The sequence below is a fragment of the Marmota flaviventris genome, chromosome 2, assembly GCF_047511675.1.
Source record: "Marmota flaviventris isolate mMarFla1 chromosome 2, mMarFla1.hap1, whole genome shotgun sequence".
Classification (NCBI taxonomy): Eukaryota; Metazoa; Chordata; class Mammalia; order Rodentia; family Sciuridae; genus Marmota; species Marmota flaviventris.
The window spans coordinates 140,067,558-140,095,050 of record NC_092499.1 but is presented as its reverse complement, the minus strand read 5'-3'; the positions used below and the strand labels follow the sequence as shown (position 1 = coordinate 140,095,050).

General features: G+C 37.1%; 1 protein-coding gene across 2 annotated transcripts in view; it reads left to right on the top strand.

Moving 5' to 3' along the window:
• The window catches only part of Agbl1 (AGBL carboxypeptidase 1), a 705,341-nt gene that overhangs the window by 502,744 nt on the left and 175,104 nt on the right, over positions 1-27,493 (top strand). For both annotated transcript variants that reach the window (XM_071607355.1, XM_027922002.2), the window contains exon 21: positions 13,651-13,674. In XM_071607355.1, the coding sequence (XP_071463456.1) occupies positions 13,651-13,674 (24 nt within the window). The remainder of the gene's footprint in view (positions 1-13,650; positions 13,675-27,493) is intronic.

Sequence of the window (27,493 nt, the reverse complement as noted above, 5' to 3'; positions counted from 1 at the left end):
TTATTGTAAGAAAGAGTTATTCCTCCCCGACCATTTAATTATGCACTTATTTATTTTTATCTCTGTGGATTTGTGGATTACTGTTTTTTTCAATGAGTTACAATCCATTATTCTCACTATTTATTTTGATGCTGAAATTGTCCTAAATTCCTTCTTATGTGGAAATTTCTTCTATGACTCCTATGTCCTTTTGATGTATTTTCATCTTTCTTGAGCAAAATTTTATTTTCTGGCATAACAGGATGTTCTAGGTTCACCTCAACTTTCTCTGATCCATTTCTGGAATCACTCATTTTCCCAAGGACTGCTGTCCTTTGTGTGGAGATGATACTTTGAAACCAAGTTGTATGTATTAAGTGTGCATGTTACTTTTCCAAAACACTGGACTTACATGCATGAACACATCTCTCTTCAAGTGATCTTTCTGTTGACCTAGGAATCATTTAATCAGCAACATAGTGTTTGTTTGTTTGTTTTGTTTTTTTTATTTTTGAAAAGACATGAACATTTGCCATTGCCACTCTTTATCATCAAAACCTGGAATTTTCAGCTGGGGGAAATTAGGACTCAGAAAGCACAAATACCACCCCAAGGTTTTCTGCAAGGAATTCTGCTGCCTTGCACTCCATTCTGTGCCTCAAGTACTTCTAATTTTCCTTTTCTCTTTCTTCATTGTTCTTAGGGAAATTTCACCATGAACTCTCATTGATTAGAAACTTGATGTCCTCAAAACGCAGATTCAGGCATAGGCCAAATCATCTTATCCAAGCAAACACATTAGTGTTTAAGATGGTGTTCGTCTGGCTTCCACACACAGTTCCAAAAGACAATCAGAGTCAGCAGACCAAGGAACCTTGTGGGAGGTGATCTCAGTGTCCTTCCTGACCCCACCCAGGGAGTAAAGTGCCAGAAGAGCTGCTCCATAACAGGTCCCCTGCTCATTCCCCACATGAATTCCAGGTGCATATTAACAGTTTAACTTTGTTAAGAAAGTGTCAGTCTAACCTCATTTACATTCCATTACCCACAATGCTTTTTAATTTTGTGCATGCTTTGAAAAGCAATTGATGACATTCTGCTGGAAGAATTTCAGCCCGTGTGCTCTTTATAAAGTAAAGAAGTGGAATAATTATTACTGAGAAGGGGAAAAAGAGGATATATTTTTCACATTTGGTGCTTTTAGTTGGATGTGTGTGTTTTGGGAGGCTCTACTGGGGAAGGGAGGTACAAGGTAGAAAAAGAAGTGGTGGAGCTAGTTGCATATGTTCTTAGTTCTGAACCTAGAATTATCAATTCCAAAAATATTGTACACATAGGTGGAAGAAACCACATTCGTGTTAAAAATGACCAAGCAGAATTGTGCTTTGTGCTAAGACATATGCCATTGAATATCTGGGTAAACCAAATTAAAATATGAAGCAACAAGAGGCTTATATTCAAGGGGTGAGATTTACTGGTTTCTTGACTGGTCTGAAGAAGAGAGGGTAAAAGAGAACAGGTGATGGGAACTAAATACACTGTAAACCACAAATTTTTCCTCTCTCTTATTCCTTCCCTCCTCTCCCCTTCTCTATTGTCTTCCCTTCTCTTCCCTTCTATGTTTGATCTACCACACAAATTATTACCAAATCCTATCACTCTTTTTTCCAAGTTCATAGATCATATGAAATCAATTTTACAAATTCAAATACGCAATTATATTAGAATGAGACATAGAAATGAGTAATGTTAAGTGTGTGTGTGTGTGTGTGTATGTGTGTTTAGTGTGAAGGCTTTAGTCTAGTAAATAAGCTAAAGCAAATGTAAAATTAGTACAGTAAAAGAAAGAACTGATGGGCAATATAAATGTTATGCAAACAATTATGTCCCATAGACCAGTGAAAATATTTCCTTTTGTCAATCCACTAGAATGGAACTATAGGAAGCAGGGCTCTTCTTTTCATTCTGGGTAGTGTTGTGGACCCCGTCCCTTGAATAGTTCTATGTATATAGTAGGTACTCAGTAAATACCAAAGAAATAAATGAATCAAAGCACTTGCATCCTTTATCATCTTTTATTTTATCTTCTCCTGCTTTCAATATTATAATTGACCGTTCTTCTTCTTTCACCAACCAAGTCTGATTACCCTCAGCACCTCTCTGTTGGAATTTCTTCCAACTGTCATACCATGCTGCAACTATGTTCACTTTCTATTTTTAAGTCGTTATTTCTCTTTCCTCTTTGCATCAAGTAATTAATATTTCTTCTACCTTTTAACCTTTTTCTCTCTTTACCTTTCTCCCATACTTTCCTTTTCTAGCATTTCCTCTGATTCTCCTCTAGTATTGAAAGCTCAGTAGTGTTGTTCACTTGGTTGTCTTCATCTGCTCTTTGTTGCTTTTCTTTCCTTTCTTTCTTTTTTCCTGTGCTTATTCTTCTGGGTGATCACATTAAGCTTCATGACTTCCACTGTGTTCTCTGGGCTTTAGAATGATCTCTTTAAATGAAGTGAGTGTATGTGGAGAAGAAATGTTATACCAAGGAGTGAGCCCTGGCATGCTCCAACTTTTAAAGGACTGGGAGATGAGGATGAATTCCAAGGAATATCAAAACTGTATGGCCAGACATTAGAGGAAAATCAGGTGACAGTAGTGTCTCCAAATCCAAGAGGAGAAAATGTTTCAAACCACTGATCAACTGGGTCAAGCAAACAGTGTCAGTGGATCAGTGTTCCCAACCATAGATGTGGTGTTCCAGCAAACTCACACTCTTACAAATGGTCATTGCATTTGTTTAATTTGTTCTTTTGTAAATGCCTAAATATATAGATATTGAATAAACAGGTTGACTAAACTGGATTTGAATACTTACAAGCATAACATGGTGGTACAAGCTTGGCCTCTTGTTATATACCCTGACTTTAGCACTACCTCTTTTATAAGCAGATGGTATGATTTTAGATGAGTTGTCATACCTTTGATTTTCTTAATACATTAAATGGAATAATAATAGTACTTTTTTCGCAAAGTTGCTCTAAGTATTAAATGAGAAAATATATTTTAAAAACTTAGTACCACTAAGTAAAAACTCAGTTACTATTATTCTATGACCTATGTCTCCTTACTTGTTTTTTTAATATTTATTTTTAATTATAGGTGAACACAATGTCTTTATTTCATTTTATGTGGTGCTGAGGGTTGAACCCAGTGCCCCACACATGTTAGGCTCTACCTCTGAGCCACAACCGCAGCCTGTCTCCTTACTTGTTAAATGGGCATAACAAATAATTCCAAACTCATTGAGTTATGGTGAAAAATCAAGTAGATTATCCATGTAAAGTTCACTGTGCATGGTAAACTCTCCATATATGATGGCTGAATTTTTTCAAGATATGTTTACCAGGTGGTATTGGAATTAAATTATCCAGTCACTCAGTTTATCCTTCAGTTGAACACTTCTCATAGTTATGGGGATGTAAGGATTATACAGCCCTAAATTATTTTATTCCACATCATATGTTGTTTAATTTATACTCATAACATGCTGTTGGTCGATGACAGGAGCATTGATGTGCAGATATTTTCACTGGATCTTTAAAATGCATTCATCTGATCAAAATTCTCATACACCACATCAAGATGTCTCTAGTGTTTTGAAAACCAATGTTAAAAAGAGAATATTCAGTGATGATTACATTCAATTTGATTTTCATTTTGGGAAAATAAACACTATCCTCACAAGCAATGTGTTTTTGTATGTGAAGAAGTACTTGCAAATCAAAATACACACACCATCTCCTTTACCTCATCTTTTAGAAACAAATTAAGAAATAAATAAACATAAAGTATCAGATGAAATAATTCCACTTAATAGGTCTGAAAAGCAAGGTTTAATTTCATTATTTAATTTCAATCTGAAATCAAATGTTAAAAAACATGTGCCAGTTATTAAATGGAATGTTGTAAAACTTGTCTGAATGGATTATGAATATTACTGAAGGTTACAATAAATTACTTTTATATTCTAGTTTATCATACTCTATTAATCACAGATAAAATATTTTCACCTGAATTCACTTTTTATTTTCATAGTAAAAAATTACTACATATTTTGAAAAACCCTAAGTTGACTTTTAAAATTTTAGATGACTATAGAATGAGTTTGTAGGAAAAAGGCTGGGAACAACTCAATTTTATAAAACAAAACAAAACAAACAAAAAAAAAAACACAAAGAATCAGAATTCATGTAATTAGACCTAGACTGTTAATTCTTGAAAAATTTAGAACATAAGCCTTTAAGTTTGAGTATAAGTTTTAAGTATGGTAATCACTATTCACTCTCCTCTAGCCCTGTATATATCTCCAGGAGAACATCCTTTTGGGAGAGTCTTAAGTTTGTTCTGAAATATGCCTGCAACATGCAATAATCACACTCCCCTAAGGTTCATAATTTACCCTACAAGAAAGGGTCTTAAAAGTCTCATTCATGGTCCACATAGCGAGTTAGCCCCCTGCCACCTTCCCCCCTATCATCCCAACATTGTGCTGTTCTCTTTTTGGGGCAAACACACAATTGTGTGTTTCAAACTTTTTTGATATATTTTGTTGTAATCTATCTGTATGGATTTTACAGAATTAGTATATTCAGTGGAATATGCATTTCAACTCTAACTCCAAGCCTAGGCACTTATACTAATGTGTAGATATTAGAAATATCTACTTAACTTACTGAACTTTTCACAACCTCAGATATTTGACTTATAAAATAAACTTATTTTCCAATGGAGATAAGAATAAAGAACTTAGTCACAGGGGATGAATGAATAGACAAAACAAGAAGGAGATCTCACATGCTCTGATGATGACAATACACCATGAGCCAAGACATGCTTAACTCAGCCCTCTGTCCCTGAACTGTAGGTCTGTCTGCTCATCCTTCTACCTTTGCTGGTTGTATGAACAGCCTATCAGGAATCCCACACAGGAAGTGCCCAACATCTGGAGATTCCTTCCCTTTCCCCAACTTTACCTTGCTACTCATAACAACATATCACCTCCATGTCTGTGCACAACACCATGATAGGGAACAAGGATCTACTCTCACCAATGAATTGAGAAATAGAAGTAAAATAAACTAGATATATGGTTAGTTATTCATTCCCAATGTTGTCATGGGAATGATTCCCACTCCATCAGTTGGCAGTATCTCTGGAAGTGTTCCTTCCCAGTGAAGCAAAGAGGAAAGAATGTTTCAATGAAACAACATATCTCTGCTCTTCCTTTTGAAAATCAGCTCCCAAAAGAGAAACGTTAAACAAAACATCCCCACCCCTTCATACACATGCCAAACTCTCCAAGTTCTACACACACTCCATTTTAGAAATGTAATTGGATATTACATGACTTCGTCTAATATGTTTTCCATAAGTTGGAAAAGAGAAAAAGTCAAGTGGATAGAATTTATAGGAACTTCACCAAAGGAAAGCCTCACAAATCCATTGAAAATCTCTTCTGGACTTTCTCTATAGGAGGCAGCATTGATTACAGAGTGTATAATATTTCTTATATGATAAACCTGTTTCTTGAAAGACTATTAGTATGATGAGATCCTCTGAGAATTCTCCTTAAAGTAGAAGCCAAAATTGAGCTTTTCATTTTTAATGGAAAGAAGTACATATATGTTGATTGATTTTTAAGGGGCCCTACTATATTGGACCATGGATGACTATTTCTTTGGAAATCCAAGTTAAATGTGAAAGGTCCAGCAGAAGTTAATAAAGGACACAGGTCAAACAGACCATAGTTCCCCTAGTTACTCAAGTTCAAAACTTTGACATTCCATTTAACTTCCCTTCCTATTCTTTCGTAGCCCTGACTTGACAATTTTTATTTTTAATATTTTTCATGCCAATCCTTTCAATGACACACACTAACACAAACAGTCTGCTGAGTGTTTAATTATGTCCCCCAATTCCTATGATGAAGTCCTAACCCTCAATGTTAAATGAGGCCCTGGGTAGGACCCTGTTCTGGTAAGATTAGTGTTGCTACAAGAGGAGACCCTGGAGAGTCCCCTCTTATTCCATTCCACACATTTTCACACTGAGAAAAGACCATCTGAAAACTCAATGTGAAGACAGCTAACCTCAAACTAGGAAAAGAGAGCCCTCACCAGAAGCAGAATGCTGCAAAATTTGATCTTGGACTTCCCAGCCTCCAGAACTTCAAGAAAATAAATTTCCATTGTTTGAGCCACCCAGTCTATGTTATCTGTAATGGAAGTCTGAGCTGTCTAAGATAAGCCCAATGGCAATGTTTCAGAACCACTGCTATAATGTTTTATGACAAATTTCAACAAATCCTCAAATAAAGCCCTGTGAGTAAAGTTTTATTGCTGATGAAGACTTTAATGTTGTAAGGGGTGAAATTATTCCCTCTAAACACTCAGAGATAAAGATGACAAAACCAGAACTTAAGCCTTATCCTGTTTCAAAGGCATATTCCCTCCATGCTGCTTTGGACATTATCTCCCTAAGCCAAGCCCTTCCTTGAGTGACTGACTGGGTTTACAGGTCTTCCTCACAGATATCTATCACTCTTGTTAACTTTTATTAATTTTGTCTTCTTGCCAAGTGCTGAAAAATCATTTTTCTCACTTTACTTCCATTGCTTTAGTTTATTTAATGCACTGCAAAGGGTTTCTAGACAAGGCCTGAATCCTCAACCTGTCTTTTAATGTATGTCCCAAATCACAGCCCCTTAATTCAAATGTATCCCCATTTTCCAATTCACCTCACAGCACCAAATGTATCCCACATTCTTGTCTTCCTGATTTTATTTACCATATATCCTTTCCTGGAATATATTTTTCTCCCATCTATTCTACAGAAATTCTACTCATAATTTGAGGCCAAATTCAATTCAACCAACTGAATAAAGCTTTCTTTATGTCAATCTATAGTAATCCTAAACTTAGAACTCTTCCAGACATTTTTTGAAATTTAGTTTTTATTATCAGTTGTGTATTTTCCCTTTTTGTCTTATATTTAGAAAGTTTTTTCCCCAAATGAATAAATTAAATAATCAATTAAAAGGAAAAACATAGAAAGATTCATTAACTGTGTATACAAATCTCCAACCCACCAACCAGTAAACCTACCACTCAATCAATAGTTACTAAACACTTACTCTGATTTAGGCTTTGCAAAACAGGAATGTCACTGAATAAAAATATATTCTTTCTCTTGGGTATATTTTATAGCTAAGTCCAATCCTCCAAAGACAGTCAAAATTGTAGAACAATTCAATGAATACATAGTGTTATTGCTGCTATGTTCTTCAAAGAAAGCCAAAAATTTTGGAAGACAATATCACGTTTTTTTTTCCACCAATAATGCCAAGAAGAGGTCATGATTATGGTAGTTACTTAAAGCACTGGAGGACAGCACGGTATGGCTGAAACCATGTGGACAACAGATAGAACTGAATTGAAATGTTATTTCCATCCCTTTCCTCATTTTGTTCCCTTAGGAATTACTTAACTTTTATAAACCATCTTTTTTTCTATTTAAAATTTTCATCATAGAGTTTGGTTCATAGTAAATGCTTAAATAAATGTATTCACATCTCCTAATTGCTGTCTGTATTCATTGGAAATCATTAGTAGACCTTGTTATTCCTTCACCCTTACTCTTCCAATGTCCACTGCTACCTCAACTTTTCTCTGCTTCAAAGATGAGAAACATGTGTAACTGGTTTAAAATCACAGCAAATTCTTAGCCGGGCTTTGAGTGAAGGAAAGAGGAAACAAAGAAACAAAAAACTTGGAGGAGATGTTTTAGAATGAAAGTATTAGTGAACAGAAATATTGCATACCAATCACTTTTCATCCTATTCATCACCGCTTACAGGAAGAGATATATCTGTTGAACTTAAAAAGAAAAATGAGACAGCCTATCCTATAGATGCATTTTAATAATTTGGAAAATATATAATTAGACAAAACATCAGGTATCAATGGATATCTTGGGGTGGCACACTTGATTAGAGAATCCATCATTTCACTGAGTATCCGTTAAGCCTATTTTAGGAGTCTTTTGGATCAGGGGATAGAACAGATCATTATAAAACTGAAAATAAAATCCCATTAGTTTTTTAAAATAATGCCTGAATGACTGGGGACCAATGTTGTTCTATTATTTCCAATGGGAGGTTAATTTGAGCTGATACTTAAGGCTCTGCTCAGCATTATGTTTGGAAGAGTGCAATTTAATTGCTGTGAGGCAGCATAGATTTGTGAAAATAAATCATGTCAAACACATTTGATTACTTTTTAAAATTATATTGCTATTGGCCTAGCTAGAAGAGGAAACAAGTAGATTTAATACAAGTGGAGTTTTAAAAGTTGTCTGACAATATTGCTTATCTGTGTTAAGCATATGGGTAGGTTTTAGGTAGGTTCATGAGTGAAGAGTCAAGTGGTAATAGACAATGGGAGCCGGGGTTGGAAATGTAGAAAGAAATGTAGCAATCCTTTGGAATGGTTGGAAAAATGCAAAATGCAAGGAATGGAAGACTCTAGTGCCAGACAGATTTAAGGTCAAATATTAGCACAGCCAATTACCAACTTTGTGACAAGTCACAACCTTTCCAAACCTCAATTTTCTCATCTATAAAACAAGGTTTTTTAAGATTTTCTTTTCTAGGGTTGCTAAGAAGAGTGAAAATGGAGGATTTTTCTTTGAAGAGTATAGCTTGGGGCCCAACCTACAGAAGTTTTACATGTGATGGCTCCCACTAATTTACAGAGACCTTACTACAAAGTGACTCTCCCTCATCACACAGGACTCTAGGAAACTTGAGGGAAGGGAATGCTCCAGTGTCCTCTCAAGACTCTGGCGATACTGAGGTCCAAACTCTGCTGTGTCCTCTTGCCCTTGGTATCTTACCTGTTTCTAGGGTTGCTGTCTCTGTAAATGCCTGTTCAAGAGTTCATCACTGAAAACTCAGCTTAATTCTTTGGAAACATGAATCTTGAGAAACTTTAAAATCTTTGCAAAGATCCTAGGATAAAAATGCCAATGACATCAATGAAAAACTTTTAGGAAATGACTTCTGCAGTACTCTGTTCTCTAGTGAGGTAAAGATATTATGGGCATCCACCTCATCACCCTCTTCTGTTTTAATTCTGTGCATAGTTCTAGCACTATGGTATATATTTTTCTTGTTTACTTAATGTGTATTCTTGTTTATTTACTACCTTTCATAAGGATGTAGGTACACCCTATGAACATAAATGCCATCCCCCCCATTTTGTTTATTGGTGTATTCTAAGAGTTGTTTTCTCTTGGAGTTACTGGTCCAGGTACAATTGCCAGCTCATTGTAGAAATCCAGATATACATTTATTGAATGAATTAATAGCTGATGACATAAAATAAAAGTCAACAAATGGTAGCTCACTGGTCCAGTGCAGCTTGTAATGGGTTTTGAATACCTTAAAAATACAGCCACATTCATTTATTTCCTATTTCCTATGTTTGCTTTTCTGTTGTAGTGACAGAGTATGTGTCCCTGTGACCCATAAAGTCTAAATATTTACTATCTGGCATTTAGAGAAAATTATTGCCTGCCCCTGGTTTAGAAAATGGGTAGCAAAAATGTCACATCATCATCATCATCATCAACCTCAGAGCAGTTATCACAAATGTCCTCTATGGAACAGATATATTAGGTACTTCTATTTGCTCTCTTAACAGTCTTTGCAAGATGGGTCTTATTTCTGCTGCCTTGCACATGAGAAAACTGACACCCAGAGAAGTCACATCTATAAAGACATAGAGCTGAGTGGTATCTTAGCTCAAATTCACCCCTATCCTCCACCCGCAACCTGTCTGACTCTAAAGCTTTTGATCTTTATACCAATCTAAGCCACTAACATTTTTACCACAGGCATTTTAAGTGAGGCTCAGAAAGTCATTTAAATTGTCAGTGTTTCCATTTCCTTGTCTTTTATGGATCTAGGGTATGAATAATTTCAAAGAAATACAAAATAAAACAAAATTTAAAAAGCAAAAATAAAAAAATACCCCAGCCTAGTTTTGTAAGTTTGGTTACCATGAATTGTCACTCTTTATTATATTTCTTTGTTTGTTTTTAATGAAAGGGATTACAGAGGCAATATGTACTCTTTTCTTTTTCACACTTACTGATGGCATTAAAATAGAGAAAGTGTTAGGAAACCCATATAGAAGCATTTCACAGGAGAAATTTGGAAAGATTAGGCGATTGGGCATCAAAGTGGAATGTGAAATTTAATGTGGATAATTGATACGCTTGGGTAGAAATAATGCCCAGGCTAAGTACAATTTAAACGGTGCTTAATTAGTTAATATGGTAGAGAAAGAAGATCTGTGTGTACTTCAGAAATGAACATTTATATTTTGGGTTCAGTGTGCTGCAGTGACGGGAAAAGCTAAAATACTGTGAGATTGTGTTCAGAGGCCTGTGCTGTCAGTCCTGGGATATGTGCCTTTTGTAAGGCACTGATTAGAACACACTAGGGCATCTGGTCCAATTCTGGACTCATTAGGTAACAAAAAAGACAGGAAGTCTGTTTCCAGGAACTAGAAATGACTGCCAACAGTTTGAAGACTGTTCAGTTAGTGAAGAGAACATTAAAAGACAGACCTGAAGCCGAGCCTCCTGAACAAAAGCTTTACAGACCCACTGGGATGGGGCTCCTGCCTTCTTCAGCTTCACTCCACGGTGCCCCCTTCCCTGCTGCCCTCCTGGGAGGCAGCCCTCTGCCCATCAGATAGGCTCAGCCATGTTTGCATGACCAGAATACCTGCCCTCCTATGCAACGATGGTGTGTATTACAGCCCAACATACAGAAGGTACTATTATATTCGTGTGTCTGTTTTGCTGCTGAAAAACAAACTTATTGGCGTTTGGGGTCTCTGTCATATTTACATAAACATTACTGGGCCCTAAACTTCCCTTCCTGCAGAAAAGAATCTTCTTTCTACCCTTTTGCTTTCTCCTTTTCTTTCTCTGAAGGAGGAAGGGAGGCTAAGTATAGCTACAACATTAATTATGAAAGAGATCAGGGAAGGACAAAGATAGAAAAATCAGGCAGCATGTTTATAGAAGACTTTTTCCTGGGGAAAGAACATTAGGAATGGAGTAGAGGAGAACATTGAAATTAGAGGACAGGGTCTGTTACAAAGCATTGCGGTGGATTGAAAATGGGGCCTCAATTTCTAAAGTATAGAAATACATATTTAAGTTGACTTTTAATAAGTCATGGCTATTGAAGTGTGTGTGTGTTTTTTTTTTTAAAATACAATGTACTCTTGCTTTGGACTGCATGGGCTTTGAAATTATAACATTAGAGTTACAACATTAGTATTAGATTGATATGCATGGTGCCCTGGGAGAGAGCTAGACACATTATAAAGATTAAAGTAATTTTTGAATAAATTAGTGAACAAGAAAGAAGAACAGGGTGATGCAAACTAGAGAGTGATCTGATAGGAGGCTGGACTATGGTCCAACAATCTTCCAAGTATTTCAGGATGCATAATAAATTCTTTGCATGATCTTTAAAGTGTTTCCTTCAGGGCACATAACTCACCAGGAGATCGTTGGGCTCCTTTAGTTCTGTGGTAAAGAGAGAGGAGCTAAAGTGCATGGGACAGGGAGTGTAGTTTTCTTCTTTTTCTCCTTCCTTCCTCTCCCTCCTCACTTCCTCTTTCCTTTCTTTCACCAAGGAGCAATTAAAAGAAATCCACTAGGATTAAATTAATCACAAAAGAGCTATAAAGTAGACATAGATAAGTGGAGAGGGTCCTAATTAATCAGCACTGACCCACATTTAGCATGGACTTGGTAGAGGGAAGTGAGACAATGTGTAGTATGTGTCCTTCCTTGAATTCACATATGAAAACCAGAGGCATGGGCAGCAGAAAAGAGGGATCACTGTGTTTATAGACAGTTGAAATTTTACTCTAGTCAACAAATTTACATTAAACACCAGCTTTGAGGCACAAGTGTGATAAATGTGATTGCTATGTCCACTTCCTCCGAGGAACATAAAGGGTTGGAGAGTAAGGGTGTATAGAAACACAGAATTAGTTATGAGGCAACCAGAAATACAACTCAGGTTCTAGAGGAGGCTAAAGTCACATTTCATTGCTGACAGGGATCAAGTAACTCAAGGCCTATGTGATACTGGAAACAGAACTTGAACGTCAAGCATAGTTGGGTGTCTGTGGGCTGAGATGAGACAGAGAGCTGCATAAGTCAAAGACAGGGATGGGAATCATGGTACAGTTTCAGCAGATAACAAAGGTAAATTATCTGTGGAATTAAAGCAGTTTAAACTTTGGAAAACTTGGGTTAAATGTTGCCTTATCAAAGCCCTATAGACAAACAGGAGCCTAAATGGAGTGAGACATGAGCAGAGAGATAGGGTCTTTAAGAAACTAAGATTTGGTTGTTTAAATAGCATAGCTCACAGACCCTGAATGTCCAGTATAACCTTGCAGATCAGGCATGGGTTAACAAAGGCCTCTGCTATGGAACAAGGTCATGACCTTTTCAATAGCAGTCTGAAAGTCAATATAACTTACAAAAAGAAAAAACCTCTTATTGATGTCTCTACGCTTTAGTGCCTTTCCAGACTACTGAGACATAAACAGATTCTCTCTCAGGAGAGATAGGCAGGAACTTTTGCATGAGGGACCCCTGCTCAGTCTCCTTCCTATTTGGGAGCTTCCTTGTCTGATATATCCCAGCAAGTGTGCAATCAGTCTGCAATCCAAGTATTTTAAGCAGTGTGCTCACCACTTTAAACTTTTGGATTATTGAAATTTAGGGTCATCACTCAAATAAAGTTAAGTAGTTTAATGATCTTCCCAATGGCCTTGCCTCCCACATCCCACCATGCGTCTCTACTCTCCCCAGAAATTCAGCTAGGGAACTTAAACTGCTTTTAGGAAGAGGAGATGGAGGAAATTGACCTGATCAAGCAATTTGACTGATTTAAGACTGCAAAGATGAATTCTGAGAATGGTATTGTCCTACCAGTTCTGAAGCCAGAGAATGGGAGTAGGGGGATAATCCAAATCCTGCACAGTGAATTAGTGGCAGGGACCTGTGCACCTGTTATTGTTGCTGCTCACTATTGCTCTAATGGCAATTATCCTTATCGCCCACACACAACAGAGAAGCCACAAAGAAAACTGCTCTCATATGCTACCCTTGGGTATTGCTGCTCACATGTGTCTCACAGCTTGGATTTATGGGCTTCTTGGGCAAGAGGATAAACTAGAGTGTTCAATACTGAAATGTGGCAATTCACAGCTCTTTGGTTTATGATCAAGCTGATATCAGTTTCTTGGTGATTTATACTTACTTTATCTTTCTTTGGTCCTTAGCAAACACAGGATAGTTGTTGGCTGACATGCAGCTCATAATTAGGAATGAAAACTGTATGAATCTTATTCTCTAAAGTCTTGTGGGAGAGAAGACAGCTTGGTGGATCTGTTGTTTCATTTGTAAGGTGGTGTTAGGATGTATAAATCTCTGTAAAAATTTAAGAGAACAGAAAGGAAGAGGAAAGTAAAACCAGAAAAAAAGAATAATTGATAAGTTTTAAATGATTAGTTGTGGTTCTTCAAGTAGAAATCTGTTATTTTTCCCTATTGCATTCTAGTTTCTGTGTCTAGTTAACCTGTTCATAGTAATAAAAATCTATATGTAGAAGCATCTCCTACTTAAAATACATTTTAAGAGTACTTTTTATATTTCCCTGAGTTTTCTGAAATACGTTGCATTAAAGATTGCTTCCAATTTTTATGTCCTCATGCACTTTGATAATGAAATCTGCTCCCTCTATCTTATGGTGTCAGTGGTAGCAAGAGTGGTGTATCCTCTCTACAGATCTTCCATTTCTGGGGCATCCCTGTCATTTCTAGCCCAGGTGTCTCTCAAGAACACTGAAGTGCCAGTATTATAACGGGTGCCAAACACTGAACCAAACCTTTTTAGGTTCACATTGCTGCATAAAGGAACTGAAGTACAGTGGGGTCCCCTGGAGGGTTTCATTTCATGATGTGCAGATTAACATCTCTCCCAGGTCTGGATATGGTACATGTCAATGTCACCTTCATTTCATGTGACATTCTGCCTACTCTAAATTATAGCTGAGCTGAATATATCATTAAAATTTACTGTTTATACTTTATATAGCTCAGAATATCCCTGAGAAATATTAAAGATAAATAAACAACTGACCAAGACTTAGGAAAGAGAAAGTGGAGAAGAAAGGTGGCAGTGAAAAACAGCCTATGGATGTCTCTAACATGTTCAGCTTTTAGATTTAATGGGAAGGACTCCCAGACCTGAACAATCAACACATTTGATTCAGGAGCCCACAACTTGGATTTTAACCATCCCAAAGCAATCATTGCTAAGATTTGGAACAACCCTTTTTTTTTTTAAGTCTAAAATTGTTAAATTTTAGATAAAGCACTAGAACTCCAAGGTTAGAGTGGGGATCTAAATTCCTTGATTAAGTTAAAAGCCCCTCGAGTCTAAGGTTGATTCCAGGGCCTGGGTTAGATCAGAGTGCTTCCATTTATTAAGTATTTGATTTGGGACAAGTTGTTTTTAGCACTGTATTCGGCAGAGATTTTTGCATTGTTTTTACCTTGTAAAAGGAGAGATTATAATATAACATAACCTGACTTTTGTGACTCTTTGCCTATGGAATACTTAAGGAAATTTCCTGACATAAGGTAAGTGTGCAAATATTAATTATTAGTATTAAGGCAAAATAAAAAAAATGCCAAAATGACAAAATGATTCAGAAGGAGAAATTGAAAAAAATGCAAGTGAAGTTTTGGAAGGTGTTGCAAAGGAAAGTTAGGTGAAATGTGATAAGAACTGGAAAACATGGCTAGGAGTGAACATCACATTTTTTTTTTTTTTTTTTTTTGGTACCAGGGATTGAACTCAGAGGCACTCAACCACTGAACCATATCCCCAGCCCTATTTTGTATTTTATTTAGAGACAGGGTCTCACTGAATTGCTTAGCACCTGCTGTTGCTGAGACTGGCTTCAAACTTGCATTTCTTGTGTCTCAGCCTCCTGAGCCACTGGGATTACAGGTATGCACCACCACACCTGTAGGAAAACACTTCTTGTGTATATTAGTTTCTATCTCCTGACCTCCATTTCTGCCAAAAAAAAATTATACATCCGGGTCAAAAATTATGGGTTCACGTGATCAGCATGACAATCAATAATTTCTTTTGCTTAACTTCTTAAACCCAAGACACTATCTAATGGATTTGTATGCTAAGCAATAAAGTTCCACATAATACCACAAAGAAGGACTCCAAACAACGTTGCTATAGTTCTGTGGGTCATTGTGAACATAATGAGCCCACTTAGTTCCTTTGTAACAATTCTTATTGAAACCCTTGTTTTGAGGTTCTCAGCTTGTTTTTTGTAGATGTTTCCCAGAACCTCCCCATTTCACTGATTGGCTTTTTGACACAAAGAGCAAAAATCACCTCAGCCAAGTTGGAAAATGAAGAGTTGGATTTTGGGTAAGAGGTTCTTTAGTTCCTCTATCAATTCCTACTTCAGAGATCTTTTTTCTCTTACTATTACCATACCCCAGAGAAAGGGTATTCAGCATAACAGGTAGCTTTCAGACAGTGTCTCTGGAATAATTAAAAACCTAACTCATTATAGGAATAGGAGAAGCAGTATTAAATTTTCTGCATGTGAACAAAGCAACCAGGGATCTTATTATGGAAGTCAGGCTGATGCTTGATCCACTGGAAAACCATCTTGTGATAAGGAAGAGGCAGATGGTTCAGCTCAACAAAGGGACAGTTAGAACAAATCTCTCAAATCACAGGGTGATGTAAGAATCAGATGAGAGTTTGGCTAGTTAGAATTGTGAATGGAAAACAAGGTTTGAAAAATCTGAGGTACTGTTAATGGTCAGAGAAGGGGTGTAGAGCCCTGTAACTGCAGGAGGCCAGAAAAACAGGAGCTATTTATTTTTATTTTTTGTAAATTGTATTTCGTAAATATGTCTTTGAACAGGAAAATAAATGAACAAGAGAACAATTGTGATCTCACCAAAATATTACTTTTGTTTTGTCTCATCCCCCACTCTCTAAATCTAAGCATTGCTGCATAAAGAAAACTCAAATCCCTGCATCTCATACTCCTAAAAAACTTGGCCTCTAGGCTGACTGCCTAATGAAATAAATAGTCCATGCCCCATACCCCTTTCCCTGCACCAATAGTTTTTTTTCTCTCCAAAGAGAATAGCAACAACAACAAAAGTTCATGGGAATGACTTTCTGGGAAACATAACATCAATATTTAGTAAGTAATGGAACAAATATAGTGAGAAAAAACCTGTAAGCATTTGAGAATACAGGAATAATGATCAGCAAGGAAAATTGCATGTCTGTAAGAGGGAGATCATGTTCCACTTGCTTGATAACTTTTTCTTCCCCCAATCAAATTTCAACAACAATGCCTGGGAAATTCAGCTGCAGCTAGAGAGAAAATAACTCTATATAGTTTTGAGGTCTACTTAGCTCCAGGTCTCTGATGCATGACAAGCACTTTACATAGAGTAAGTTGATTAACACCAGTTATGCACAGGCATGAGGGCTAAAGATAAAGCTGAAAGACAGTTGCAGTCTTAACCACAACAATATCAAAGCATCCTGGCAGTGATGGTTGAAATTCATCAGGGATAAAGCCTTCTCTGCATTATTTTCTATGTCCATGGAGTATAGTAAATTTCTCAGTGAAACCAGACTCCATTCTGAAACTTTTCACTGGGATCACTGGAGTTCATTCATTGACTCATTCCTCCTACCTCTTCTCTCTTTCTTCCTCTTTCATCTTTATTTTCTTCCTCCCTCTTATTCTCCATTCATTCTTTTTAATCTTCGATGATGCTAGTAAGACATCAGAAAAGCATAAAATGTTGAACTTAGCCAACTGTTTTTGAGTATGGTGTTAATCAGCTTTCTGCTACTATAACGCATGTTTGAAATACTTTAAAAAAGAAAGGTTTATTTTGTCTTACATGTTTGAATGTTTTAATCCCTGAGTAAATAGTCCTGTTGCTTTGAGCATGTGGGAGCACAGCCTACCATGGTGAGAGTGGGTAGTAGAGGAAGAATCTCACCTAGTGGTCTGGTGTAAAGGAGAGGAGGAGACAGGGTCTCTTGTCCTCAATGACCTATGACTTCCCAATGGGCCCCAGTTCTTAAAGGTTTCACCACCTCCTGATAACTGGAGATCAAGCCTTGAACACATGGACTTTGGGGACATTCTAAAGCCAAACTATAATGAGTATCAACACTAAAATGTATAACTTGTGTGAACTTGAGTGAGGTAATTAGTCTTTTGTTTCTTGATTGGTTGGAAATACTAATGCCCATTCAGCAAGGTGTGAAGTTTAGGACAGTGAGTGTCAAATGTGTGGCACATGCTTGTGCTCTTTGTTTCCATGCCACCACTTTTCAGCTCTCTGAATACTGAAGAGCAAATAATTTTGCCAATTTATTCACTAGATTTCTCATCTAACTTCTAAATGTTGGGTGGCTTCAGGGCCCGATCCAGAGCCCCAGTTTCTGCTTATCTATCGTGTATCCTGACAATACTGTATTAGGCTTAAATAGCAAATAAATACACAGATTCCTGTCAAATCACTACCTCCAGTCTTGACGTCTCCCAGAGCCCCATATTTACCTGTCCAGTTGCCTCTGTGACAATTTCTTTTGGATAACTCTAATTCAACTTGACCTTTCTGGTCCATCTCCCAATCTTGTACTTATTCCCTCTTTGAAATTTCATCTAGATAAATAACACTACTAGCTAACAAATTATCAAGCTGAATACCTGTAGATAATTTTTTACTTCTTCACTTTCATTATATTCCATTTCTATTATTTATATCTTAAATAATCCATTTATATTTGTGAATCAGCACTGTCACATATTCATTCTCTCCTCTGTAAATGATTGACTATCCATCCCTTTACAAAGAACATATGGGGCTAAAAACAGGAGTTGTCTTCCCTGGGCAAGGGGCCACTTTCAGTACGTGGCCATGTGTGTAAAATACGAATAGTTTCTAAACTGTGTTCTTTTGCTCTGGCGGGGACTCAAATAGGCAATAATTATCTGTAGCACTGCTTTTCTCAGACAAGTATTAAGGACAGCAACGTGATTGAGAGCAAATTTCAGGGGTGGTTATAATGAAAAGTCCTGGAAAAATAAGCTGGGTAAGAAGGGAAATAAAGAAGTAAAAATCAGGAGGGACAATGAAAAGGTGATAGAGTCCATGAAATAGAGGTTTTAGCAGAGGTGGGAATTGCTAGGGTCAAGGTTCAAGATACAAGATGCTAGAAAGAAAAGACGTGCTTGAAAAGGAGCTTATGGAGTGATGAGATGATTAGGAATAATTAAAAAAAAAAGTTCCTGGGTATGACCATGTTCCTGAATGGCTAAGATGGATGAGAGAGGTTCAGTCCATGGTCAGTTGACTCCATTGCTCTGGGACCAAGATGAAGCAGAACATCATAACAGAAGGCTGTGCTGGAGGAGAGAGAGAACTTAAGGGGTCAGGAACAAAATTTACTCCCCAAAGGCATTTCCCCAGTGATCTGCTTCCTCCAATCATAGTCCAACTGCCTGTAGTTACTGTCCAGTAATCCATTCAAATTATTAATTCATCAAATGTATTAGTCTACTGATTAGGTTATACATCTCTTAAAAGTCGTTTCACCTCTGAACAATCTTGAATTGACTAACATAAACTTTTGTGTGTACACATCAAATCCCGACCCCAACAGAGGAAGAGCAGCCACAATTTGTGGTAGTATCCTAGAGAAGTTTTCTATACAGCTAAAAATCCAGTGTGGGTTGACTAAATTAATGAACGCATAACAGCTATTATTTCATTTCTTTAAAATTTCATTATGTGATAAGACAATGGATAATACAATCAATTATTTCTTTGAAGGAGTTTACAGGAGATCTTAGTTTTATGTACAGTGTCCCCACATAATCACAGTACAATACAGCAAAGTCTCACAAACATGCTCTAGTTGTTACAGGAACACAGGAAATGATCGAGTAACTTTTTCAGGGTGGTGTAGAGTCCTGGTATCTGCCAGAGAAAGTTGCCTAGAGAAAAAAAAATGGTGGAAACATGGTTTTCTCTTTGTTCAGATATGTTCACATATGCATTTTCACTCCCTGTGCCTTGCTTGGCACAGTTAAGAATGCACTTGCAATACAGAAACTTTTGAATCTGAGGTAATTCTGTTTGTCCATTTTGGGTTTTGTTTGTGAATATATATAAAACTCATTGCCTAATCCAAAGTCTCAAAGTGTTTCCACTATGTGTTCTTCTAGTAGGTTTGTAGTTCCAGGTCTTCTATTTAGGTCTTTGATCCATTTTGAGTAGATTCTTTGTATAGGGAACTACTGAGGAAACTGTAGGGAGTTTCTTTTAAAAAACTAAAATTAGAATGATCATATGATTCAGCTATCCTACCTCTGAGTATATGCTGTGATTTGGTTCTGGAATGTCCCTAAAGGGTTCACGGATTCAGGGCTTGATTTCCAGTGCAGCAGTATTCAGAGGTGGGGCCCTTGGGGAGGTGATTGGATAAAGGGCTCTGACATCATGAATGGAATTGATTTGTGGGGAGGGATATTATTATAAAATTTTTCACTCTTTGATTTCTGGCCTCCATGAGCTAAGCAGCTTTTCTCCAACTGGCACTTCCCCATGAACTACTGCCTTGATGCAGCCTACAAGCAACATGGCCAAGCAACTACGGACAGCAACCTCTAAAATGATGAACCAAAATAAAAATTTTCTCTCTTTAATATGTTATTCTCAGGTATTTGTTACAGTGACAGAAAGTTGACTAACATAGCACTAGCTAAGATGTGGACTCAAACTATATGTCTATTAAGATTTAGAGGATGAAGAAAATATGACATATATACAAAATTGAATACTATTGAGACATAAAAATACTACTGAGACATAAAGAAGAGTAAAATCCTGTCATTGCAGCAAAATGCATGAAACTGAAGGACACATTCAATGAAATCAGCCACACACGGAAAGGTGAAAACTACATGTTTTCTCCCATATGTGGAAGCTAAAAAGTTGATCTCTATGTTGAGGAGTGGTTACTAGAGGTTGATAAGGGAGAAGAGGGGTGGATAAAGGAAGATTGGATTTCATCAGTGCATCCTGTGTTTACGTGTGTGGAAATATCATGCTGAATCCAATTAATATGTAAAATACATGCTAATAAAAAGTAAAATATTAAAGAGAATGATTGCACTTGGATGAAAAGGATATTAGCACATAGAACGCATTATGAAGTCCTTCTGGATTGTGTTAAGTCAAAGAGAAAGTAAAGAAAATGTGGAGCAGGATTTGGGAAATAGGGACACTGATAATAATGACACTAAACCCAAAGGTACAAAACTGTTGAAACAGTGGCCAAAAGGGAATGTGATTGCATCATCCAAATGTTTACCAGGTGAAAAGAGAAGGTGTGAGACATTCTGACACACTCAGAGACCTTACACACCACAGAGCTGACACTGAAATTAAGACCAGGGAACATTCTCATGGCCCTGGGACAACTCTGTGTGAATTTGGAAGTGTCAGTGGAGGTGTCAAGAAATAACACATGAGTTGGCGAAGATGATTTTGTTCTAAAGGAGGTGCTTGAGAATGAGATGCTGTCATCATCGTCATCATTATTTTAATTTCAGTTTAGTTCCCATGCCTTGCAGCCCTAACAATAGAAAAACAATTAATGAGGAGGGTCCTTACTGGACTAAAAATTTAAAAAGCTATGAAGATAGTACTTCCCCAGGATCTTGTTTTCTTTCCAGTTGTAAAGAAGCTAATTGTTTTCAGATTCATGATCTCTTCAAATGGAAATGTAAAGAAAGATCATCAGAGGTGAGTGCTGTTGAAACTGCAAAAGTAAAATAAAATTTGACTAATAAGACTGTGATATTTTCCCTGGAGCATGAGCTTTATTCTGTTTTCCCAACTTAAGGACATGAGAAATCAATTTATAGACTCTGAGAATCATTGAATGTTAAGCTATGAGGCCCCACAGATCAAGTCTATCCCCTTGTTTTATAGATGAAAGGATTGAAGTCTGGAAAGATTCAGTGACTTGCCGAAAATTATTCATTGAGTTGACTGATGAACATCAGAACAGGTGCACTTGGGATGAGAATACCTCTATGTAGGTTTAGCTGCTATATGAAATTATTCTGCACCCTTGAGCAATAGGCAAGTTTTTAGTTTCCTGAATGAAAATGAAATATAGACCAATTTTGTTTAGACCTTACTTCAAACATATACACTGAAGATATGCAGAACTGACTGTTTTCTGGTTTGCAAAGACATTATCTAAGCTAGGTAGATATCCCTCTCTTTTCTGGGAAACCTTAATCTGGCAAAGGGGCTGATTGTTTTGAGCTGGAAAAGATGTCAACTATTTTGCATATGTGATAAAGGAGGCCCAGAGAAACAAGAGAATAAATAGTGCAGGGGGTCCTGGGGCCTTTGGCTTCTTGCTTAGTCCTTTCCATTCCATAATGTGAGATCATTTGTATATAAGCAAACTAGAGCTGAAAAAAATTAGCTTTTTCCCATTTGCATATGGAGCTCAACTTCTAAAATTATATTCTCAAAAGTCAGCATGATTCTTCTTGGCAGCTTGTCCTTAACTGCCAAAGGTTCAGGTAGGAAGGTGCATTTACAGATCCTGCTGGTCCTGTAGGTATCTACAGAGCATCCTTTCTCACCTCTTGCCTCTTTTCAACTGCCTGTCACTCAGAGCCTGGAAAAAAATGTTTAGTTTCATTTAAAAATTTGCTATTATGCTTGTTGTACATTTGTTTGCATTGACTTCTGTTTTTTAAAAAATATTGCGTTAAGATATTACTTGTCTTGATTGCTGAGGGTTCCTCCCTCCCCCTTGAATGTTTTGTGCTGGAGGTTTAGATTGTATAGAACTCTATGCTTCTCTTGACTTTCTGTAGCCTTTGATATCACTCTGTCAACATTCAAATAAAGAAGGTTATATCGCACCCATTTTCCAGATGGTTCTGCCCTCTGTTTCCATTTGCATTAGGCAATGGATTTTTACAGTCATGTACATAGCTGGTATTTTAGTCAGCATTTTGTCAGTGTGACCAAAATCACTGACATGAACACCTTACAGATGGAAAAGTTTATTTTGGCTCATAGTTTCAGAAGTTCAGCACAGGGTCAGCTGACTTCATAGATCTGGGTGGATGTGAGGTAGAGCATCATGGCCCACGGGCATGGCAGAGAAAAGCAGCTCAGTTTGTGGCAGCCGGGAAGCAGAGAGAACATCAGTACAAGGAGCCAGGGATAACATAATCCCCAAGGACATGCCCCCAGTGACCTACTTCCTCCATTCACACCTTACCTGATCACAGCTAATCCATTCAAAATATTAATCTATCAAATGGGATAATTCTCTGATTAGAATACAGCCCTCATAATCTGATCATTTCATCTCTGAATATTTCTGCACTGTCTCACAGGTGAACTTTTAGGGGACGTTTCATACCCAAACTGTAACAGGTAAGGGATTTTTATGTTTTTCTCTTATGTATCCAGATGTAGGTAATAAAAACACAATTAATATTCATTGACCTAATAAATAAAAGTGACCAAACTCTACAATTTTCAGTGTTTCTGACCTACTAACATTTTATGTAAATCCCCTCAAAATGAGTCTTTCAGTGCCCTAACCAATTTCTAGCATTTCTTGGAGAATGGAGCTTTTTCTTGGCTGGCGAAGAAAGAATGCTAAGTGGATGAAGGGAACAATGGTGATTTTCAAACAAGCTGCTCTAATGTTAGGGTTAGTTGAAGAATAGCTCAAATGTTTTTTGTAACTGCTTTGTGAAATCTTCACTTTCTAATCATCCTTAAGCTCTAAGACATTTATTTTGGGCCCATGGCATTTTCTTCTCCCATCCTCCCAGACTCATTTGAGATGCGATTTGGGGTCTGTTGCGGTCAGTATTTCCACAGTTCAGTTAATAGGCTGTGATTTCTCTCACTTACTAGCCTTGGCTAGCTTTGCCCATGTTTCTAGACATAAAATTCTTTATTCATTTATCTGGCAATAGTGATAGGTACCACGAACATCTTGGTAAAGATTAAATAAGAATGTATAGAAATGAACTTTTAATGCAAACAACAACAACAAAAAGACACAAATTTAAGAGTGTATAATTACTAATTCCATACAAAAGCCAAAACTTCAAATTTTAATTATATATGAACAAATCAGGGGTCAACATTATATGTCTCAAATGATTGAATCATGTTCTTGGCCTTTCTAAACTTATATTGGGTGTTCCATTACGCATTTATTTCTTACATTGATTGACCTTGAAGAAGATTCATGTGCCTAAAAGGCACCTCTTGGGGAAAATTTCATGAGGGGCAGGCACTGTCTGACTCTTCTACTGTCTTGGCAGGTCCAGCATCCTCAGATCCTAAGGCCAGAGATTTCACTTCCATTGTTAAAAGAACAAGTACCACTAGGGATCCTCAAATCATGCTGTGATCTTTCTGCCTCTTGCATTATCAACAAAGATAAATATTCTGCTGTGGGATTTTAGCTGACAGTTCAGGTGGTTATTTGCCAAGAAGCAATGTCCCCAGCTCTGTTCTTATGAAGTTCTTTCAGATTCTGCAGGGTTAACAGGAAGGCTATCTGGTTGGTTTTCTTTCCTTCTGAAATGCTGAAGATGAGAGTCGAACTTAAGCAGGAAGCAAAAATAAAGTGAGAAAGGAGTCATCATTTTCACATCAGATATTTGCCCTCAGCCAGAACGACTTTTCAGTTGTTGGACAAGTCTTGAGCTGAGACAATCCAGAGAAGCTCAAATTTCCTGGATGCCTCTGAAATAAAGCTTGCTTATGGGTAAGGAAACAGTTTGTGAGATCAAGGATTAAGGAGTCTTGGGTTGTAGGGGGTTGTGAGGCCTTAGAAATGTTCCCCAGGACATTGAGTCAGCCATTTAATAACCTACTTCTTTTCAGCATATTCTTCCTTCTTACATTTACTCTGGTACTATTCCTCAAGGCACTGGTCTGTACTCACATACTTTGCCTGATTATCACATGAAGATTGGGAGGAAGGTTTCCATAATGTTCTTATTATCCCTTTTTTAGAGATGCAACTACTGAGGCACAGCAACGTTAATTCCTTGTCCAAGATATCTTGTTGTCTATAAATAGCAGAGCCACATTTTGAATGCAGGTAATGGGGTTCCAGGTCTATGCATTCATTCTAATTTCTTCACATAAATAACATAAATATGTTGTATATTGTGTGTGTGTGTGTGATTTTTTCATAAAATTCCTAGTAAGAAGTTGGTCTAATACAATCTACTCCATCATCAGAAAATTTCCTGTGAAATGATTTTACATGTGGTTTTAACCATGTAGCTTCCACCGTCAATACCTCTTTTTCTGATCCTGGTTTTACAGCCTTCCTTTTCATTCCATGAACTCTCAAATCTTCTTTCAATGCACTGCTAAGCCTGGTAGATTTGGTTTTAGTTCCTTGCACTTAAAACCATGATTGATGTGAAATGTTATGGAGATTATAAAAGGTGGTACTCTTTTGAAATCAAGTTTTTGAATACAGAGCATGTAGCAAGGAGTTCATTTTTCTGAATTTTGGAGGTATCATTGTACTTAATATACAGACTTTAAAACTAGACAGTATGGATTTGAAGGTTTAATTCCAGGCTCTGCCTGTTAGCTGTGTTATTGAGGCAAGATGTCTCTGCCAGTTTTCTTATCTTAAAGTAAGGATAATGATACCATCTATCTCATATCCTCATTTCTGAGCATTTTATGATATATTAGTTAGGGTTCTCTAGAGAACAGACCAATATATATATATAATTTTGTATAATACAGACAGATAACAGGTAGATAGAAAGGTATTTTGTGAATTGGCTCACATAATTAAGGAAGCCATGGGGTCCTAAAATCTGCCATATGCAAGTTGGAGAACCAGAAAGCGAATGTTAATGCAATGAGGCCAACACCTGAAAACTGCTGAAGAAATGGGGATAGACATGCTCCTGGGCTAAGGCTGAATGCCTAAGAATTTAGAGTATAAAAGCAGAAGATGGAGTGAGTGAGAGCAAATTTACTCTTCCTCTGCCTCTGTGTTGTATTTGGGCTCTTGACATACTACATATTGCCCACCTATCATTATGATGAGGGCAGTTTCTGCTCAGTCTATTGAATCTGGTGGTAATCTCTTCCACAAACACTCTACAGACACATCCAGAAAAAAATGTTTTACTAGCTGTCCCAACATCTTTTGGCTCAGTCAAGTTGACACATAATAGTAACCACCACAGATGAGACTATTGACTCAACACTTAGAATATGACCTGGCACTTAGTAACTAACATGTACACGTTAACTACTAATATTTAAAGTCCAAGAGTTTGTTCTTTTTTGTTTTTTCATATAGCAAGCACATTGATTTTGTTTACTATATAGAAGCCATGGTCTGATCATTCTACCAGTGCTTACAAAGATATTACAGAGAACTACATCAGTCATTTTTTTAAAAAAAATAAATGAAGACTCTGAAGTGCAGAAAGCACAAAGATATTTCCCAGAATCTGACACTCAGGTTAGTATTTTTACCTGCATCCAAGTCTCTTTATCCTTCATTAGACCTCAAAAAGTCCTTGCATGGGGCATATATGTCTTGTTGAATTCTCAGGCTATACTCAATCCTGGGACATAAAGAGAGCTAGATTCATTTTGACCTAAGAGCATAGGTTCTTAGAGATTATGAAACTTGCTCAAGGTCACATAGGTATCTATAACTACAGTCAAATGGAAAACTAGGGTTATGTGGCTCTCTCTATATTTCTGATCTAATGTGACCCTGAGTAGGGTATTACAATAAGAAAAATGACTAGAATGGTATTGAAATCATAATTCAAGTTGTAGGAAGAAGTATGACATGATGAGTTTTATGTACTTAATGACAGGGAGTGACAAGGACATCTTCAGTCATGAAAGATGCAGAGACTGGGATGAAGTCTGGTATGAAGAGAGGTGATGAGTGAGAGAAAATTTAAGTCAGTAAAGAGAGGTGTGCACCATAACTCAGATCTGCAAAACATGAACACTGAGGGTGTCACATGCTTGGTGATATTTCTTCCATCTGCTATTTCTTCCACCCTAACTAATATATTATAAAATGCTCAGAAATGAGGATATGAGATAGATGGTATCAATATCCTTACTTTAAGATAAGGAAACTGGCAGAGACATCTTGCCTCAATAACACAGTTAACAGGCAGAGCCTGGAATCAAACTTTCAAATCCATACCGTCTAGTTTTAAAGTCTATATATTAAGTACAATGATACCTCCAAAATTCAGATCATAGCCAGCTGGTCCCTGTGCTATGAGTCAGTGTCACTATTGGCCTCCTGGCCTCTTGGTTGTAGTGAAGCAATAAAGTCACCACAGGGAAAAGGGGGCCTAGAAAACCCTGGCTTTTCCTTCCCAGGAGTGCTGGACCACTCCTTCCTACTGAATGCTGCTTCTTCAGCTACTGTTACTCTTAGATTTGTCCTCTGTAAACCAACCAAAAAGAAGACAAGAAGAGCACATCTTTCCTCACATTTCTGCCATTGTTCCCTGAGTGAGCTGATGGGAATGACATTCTAGCATGGCTGAGCATATTACTAAGGGAGCAGGAGGAATACCATGTTTTTCTCACCCAACAGTCTGTCTGATTTCATGCAGGTTTCCATTTATTTTTGTGTGTTCAACTTTGATATGTTTATAGGCATCCTGGTCAATGTGAAATGAGGATGTTGTTCCTTGGCTTATAATTAAATCAAAGCTATTTCTCTCTCTCTCTCTCTCTCTCTCTCTCTCTCTATATATATATATATATATATATATATATATATATATACACACACACACACACACACACACACACACACACACACATACACATATGCGCTGAGGGGGAAGATTTAAAAGGAGAAATGCACACATATATTGAAAATCATTAGGACACCTTTGTTTATACACATCTCTTTTATTCCCTCCTCATCCTATAGCATTTTCAACTACTACCTCCTATTGTTACCTCTTTAGATATAAAGACAAAATTTTCGTCCCCACATCTTTTGTCTTAGTCAAGTTGATACATGTGTGTTTTAATACGTGTATGCATGTAGTTCTACAATGTACTTCACATATTTATTTACTTTTGCTTTCTGTTTGTGTACTTGACTTTTTGGTTTTCTTTTAAATGTCTTATTTTGTCAACAAGACTAATTGTTTTTAAATGTG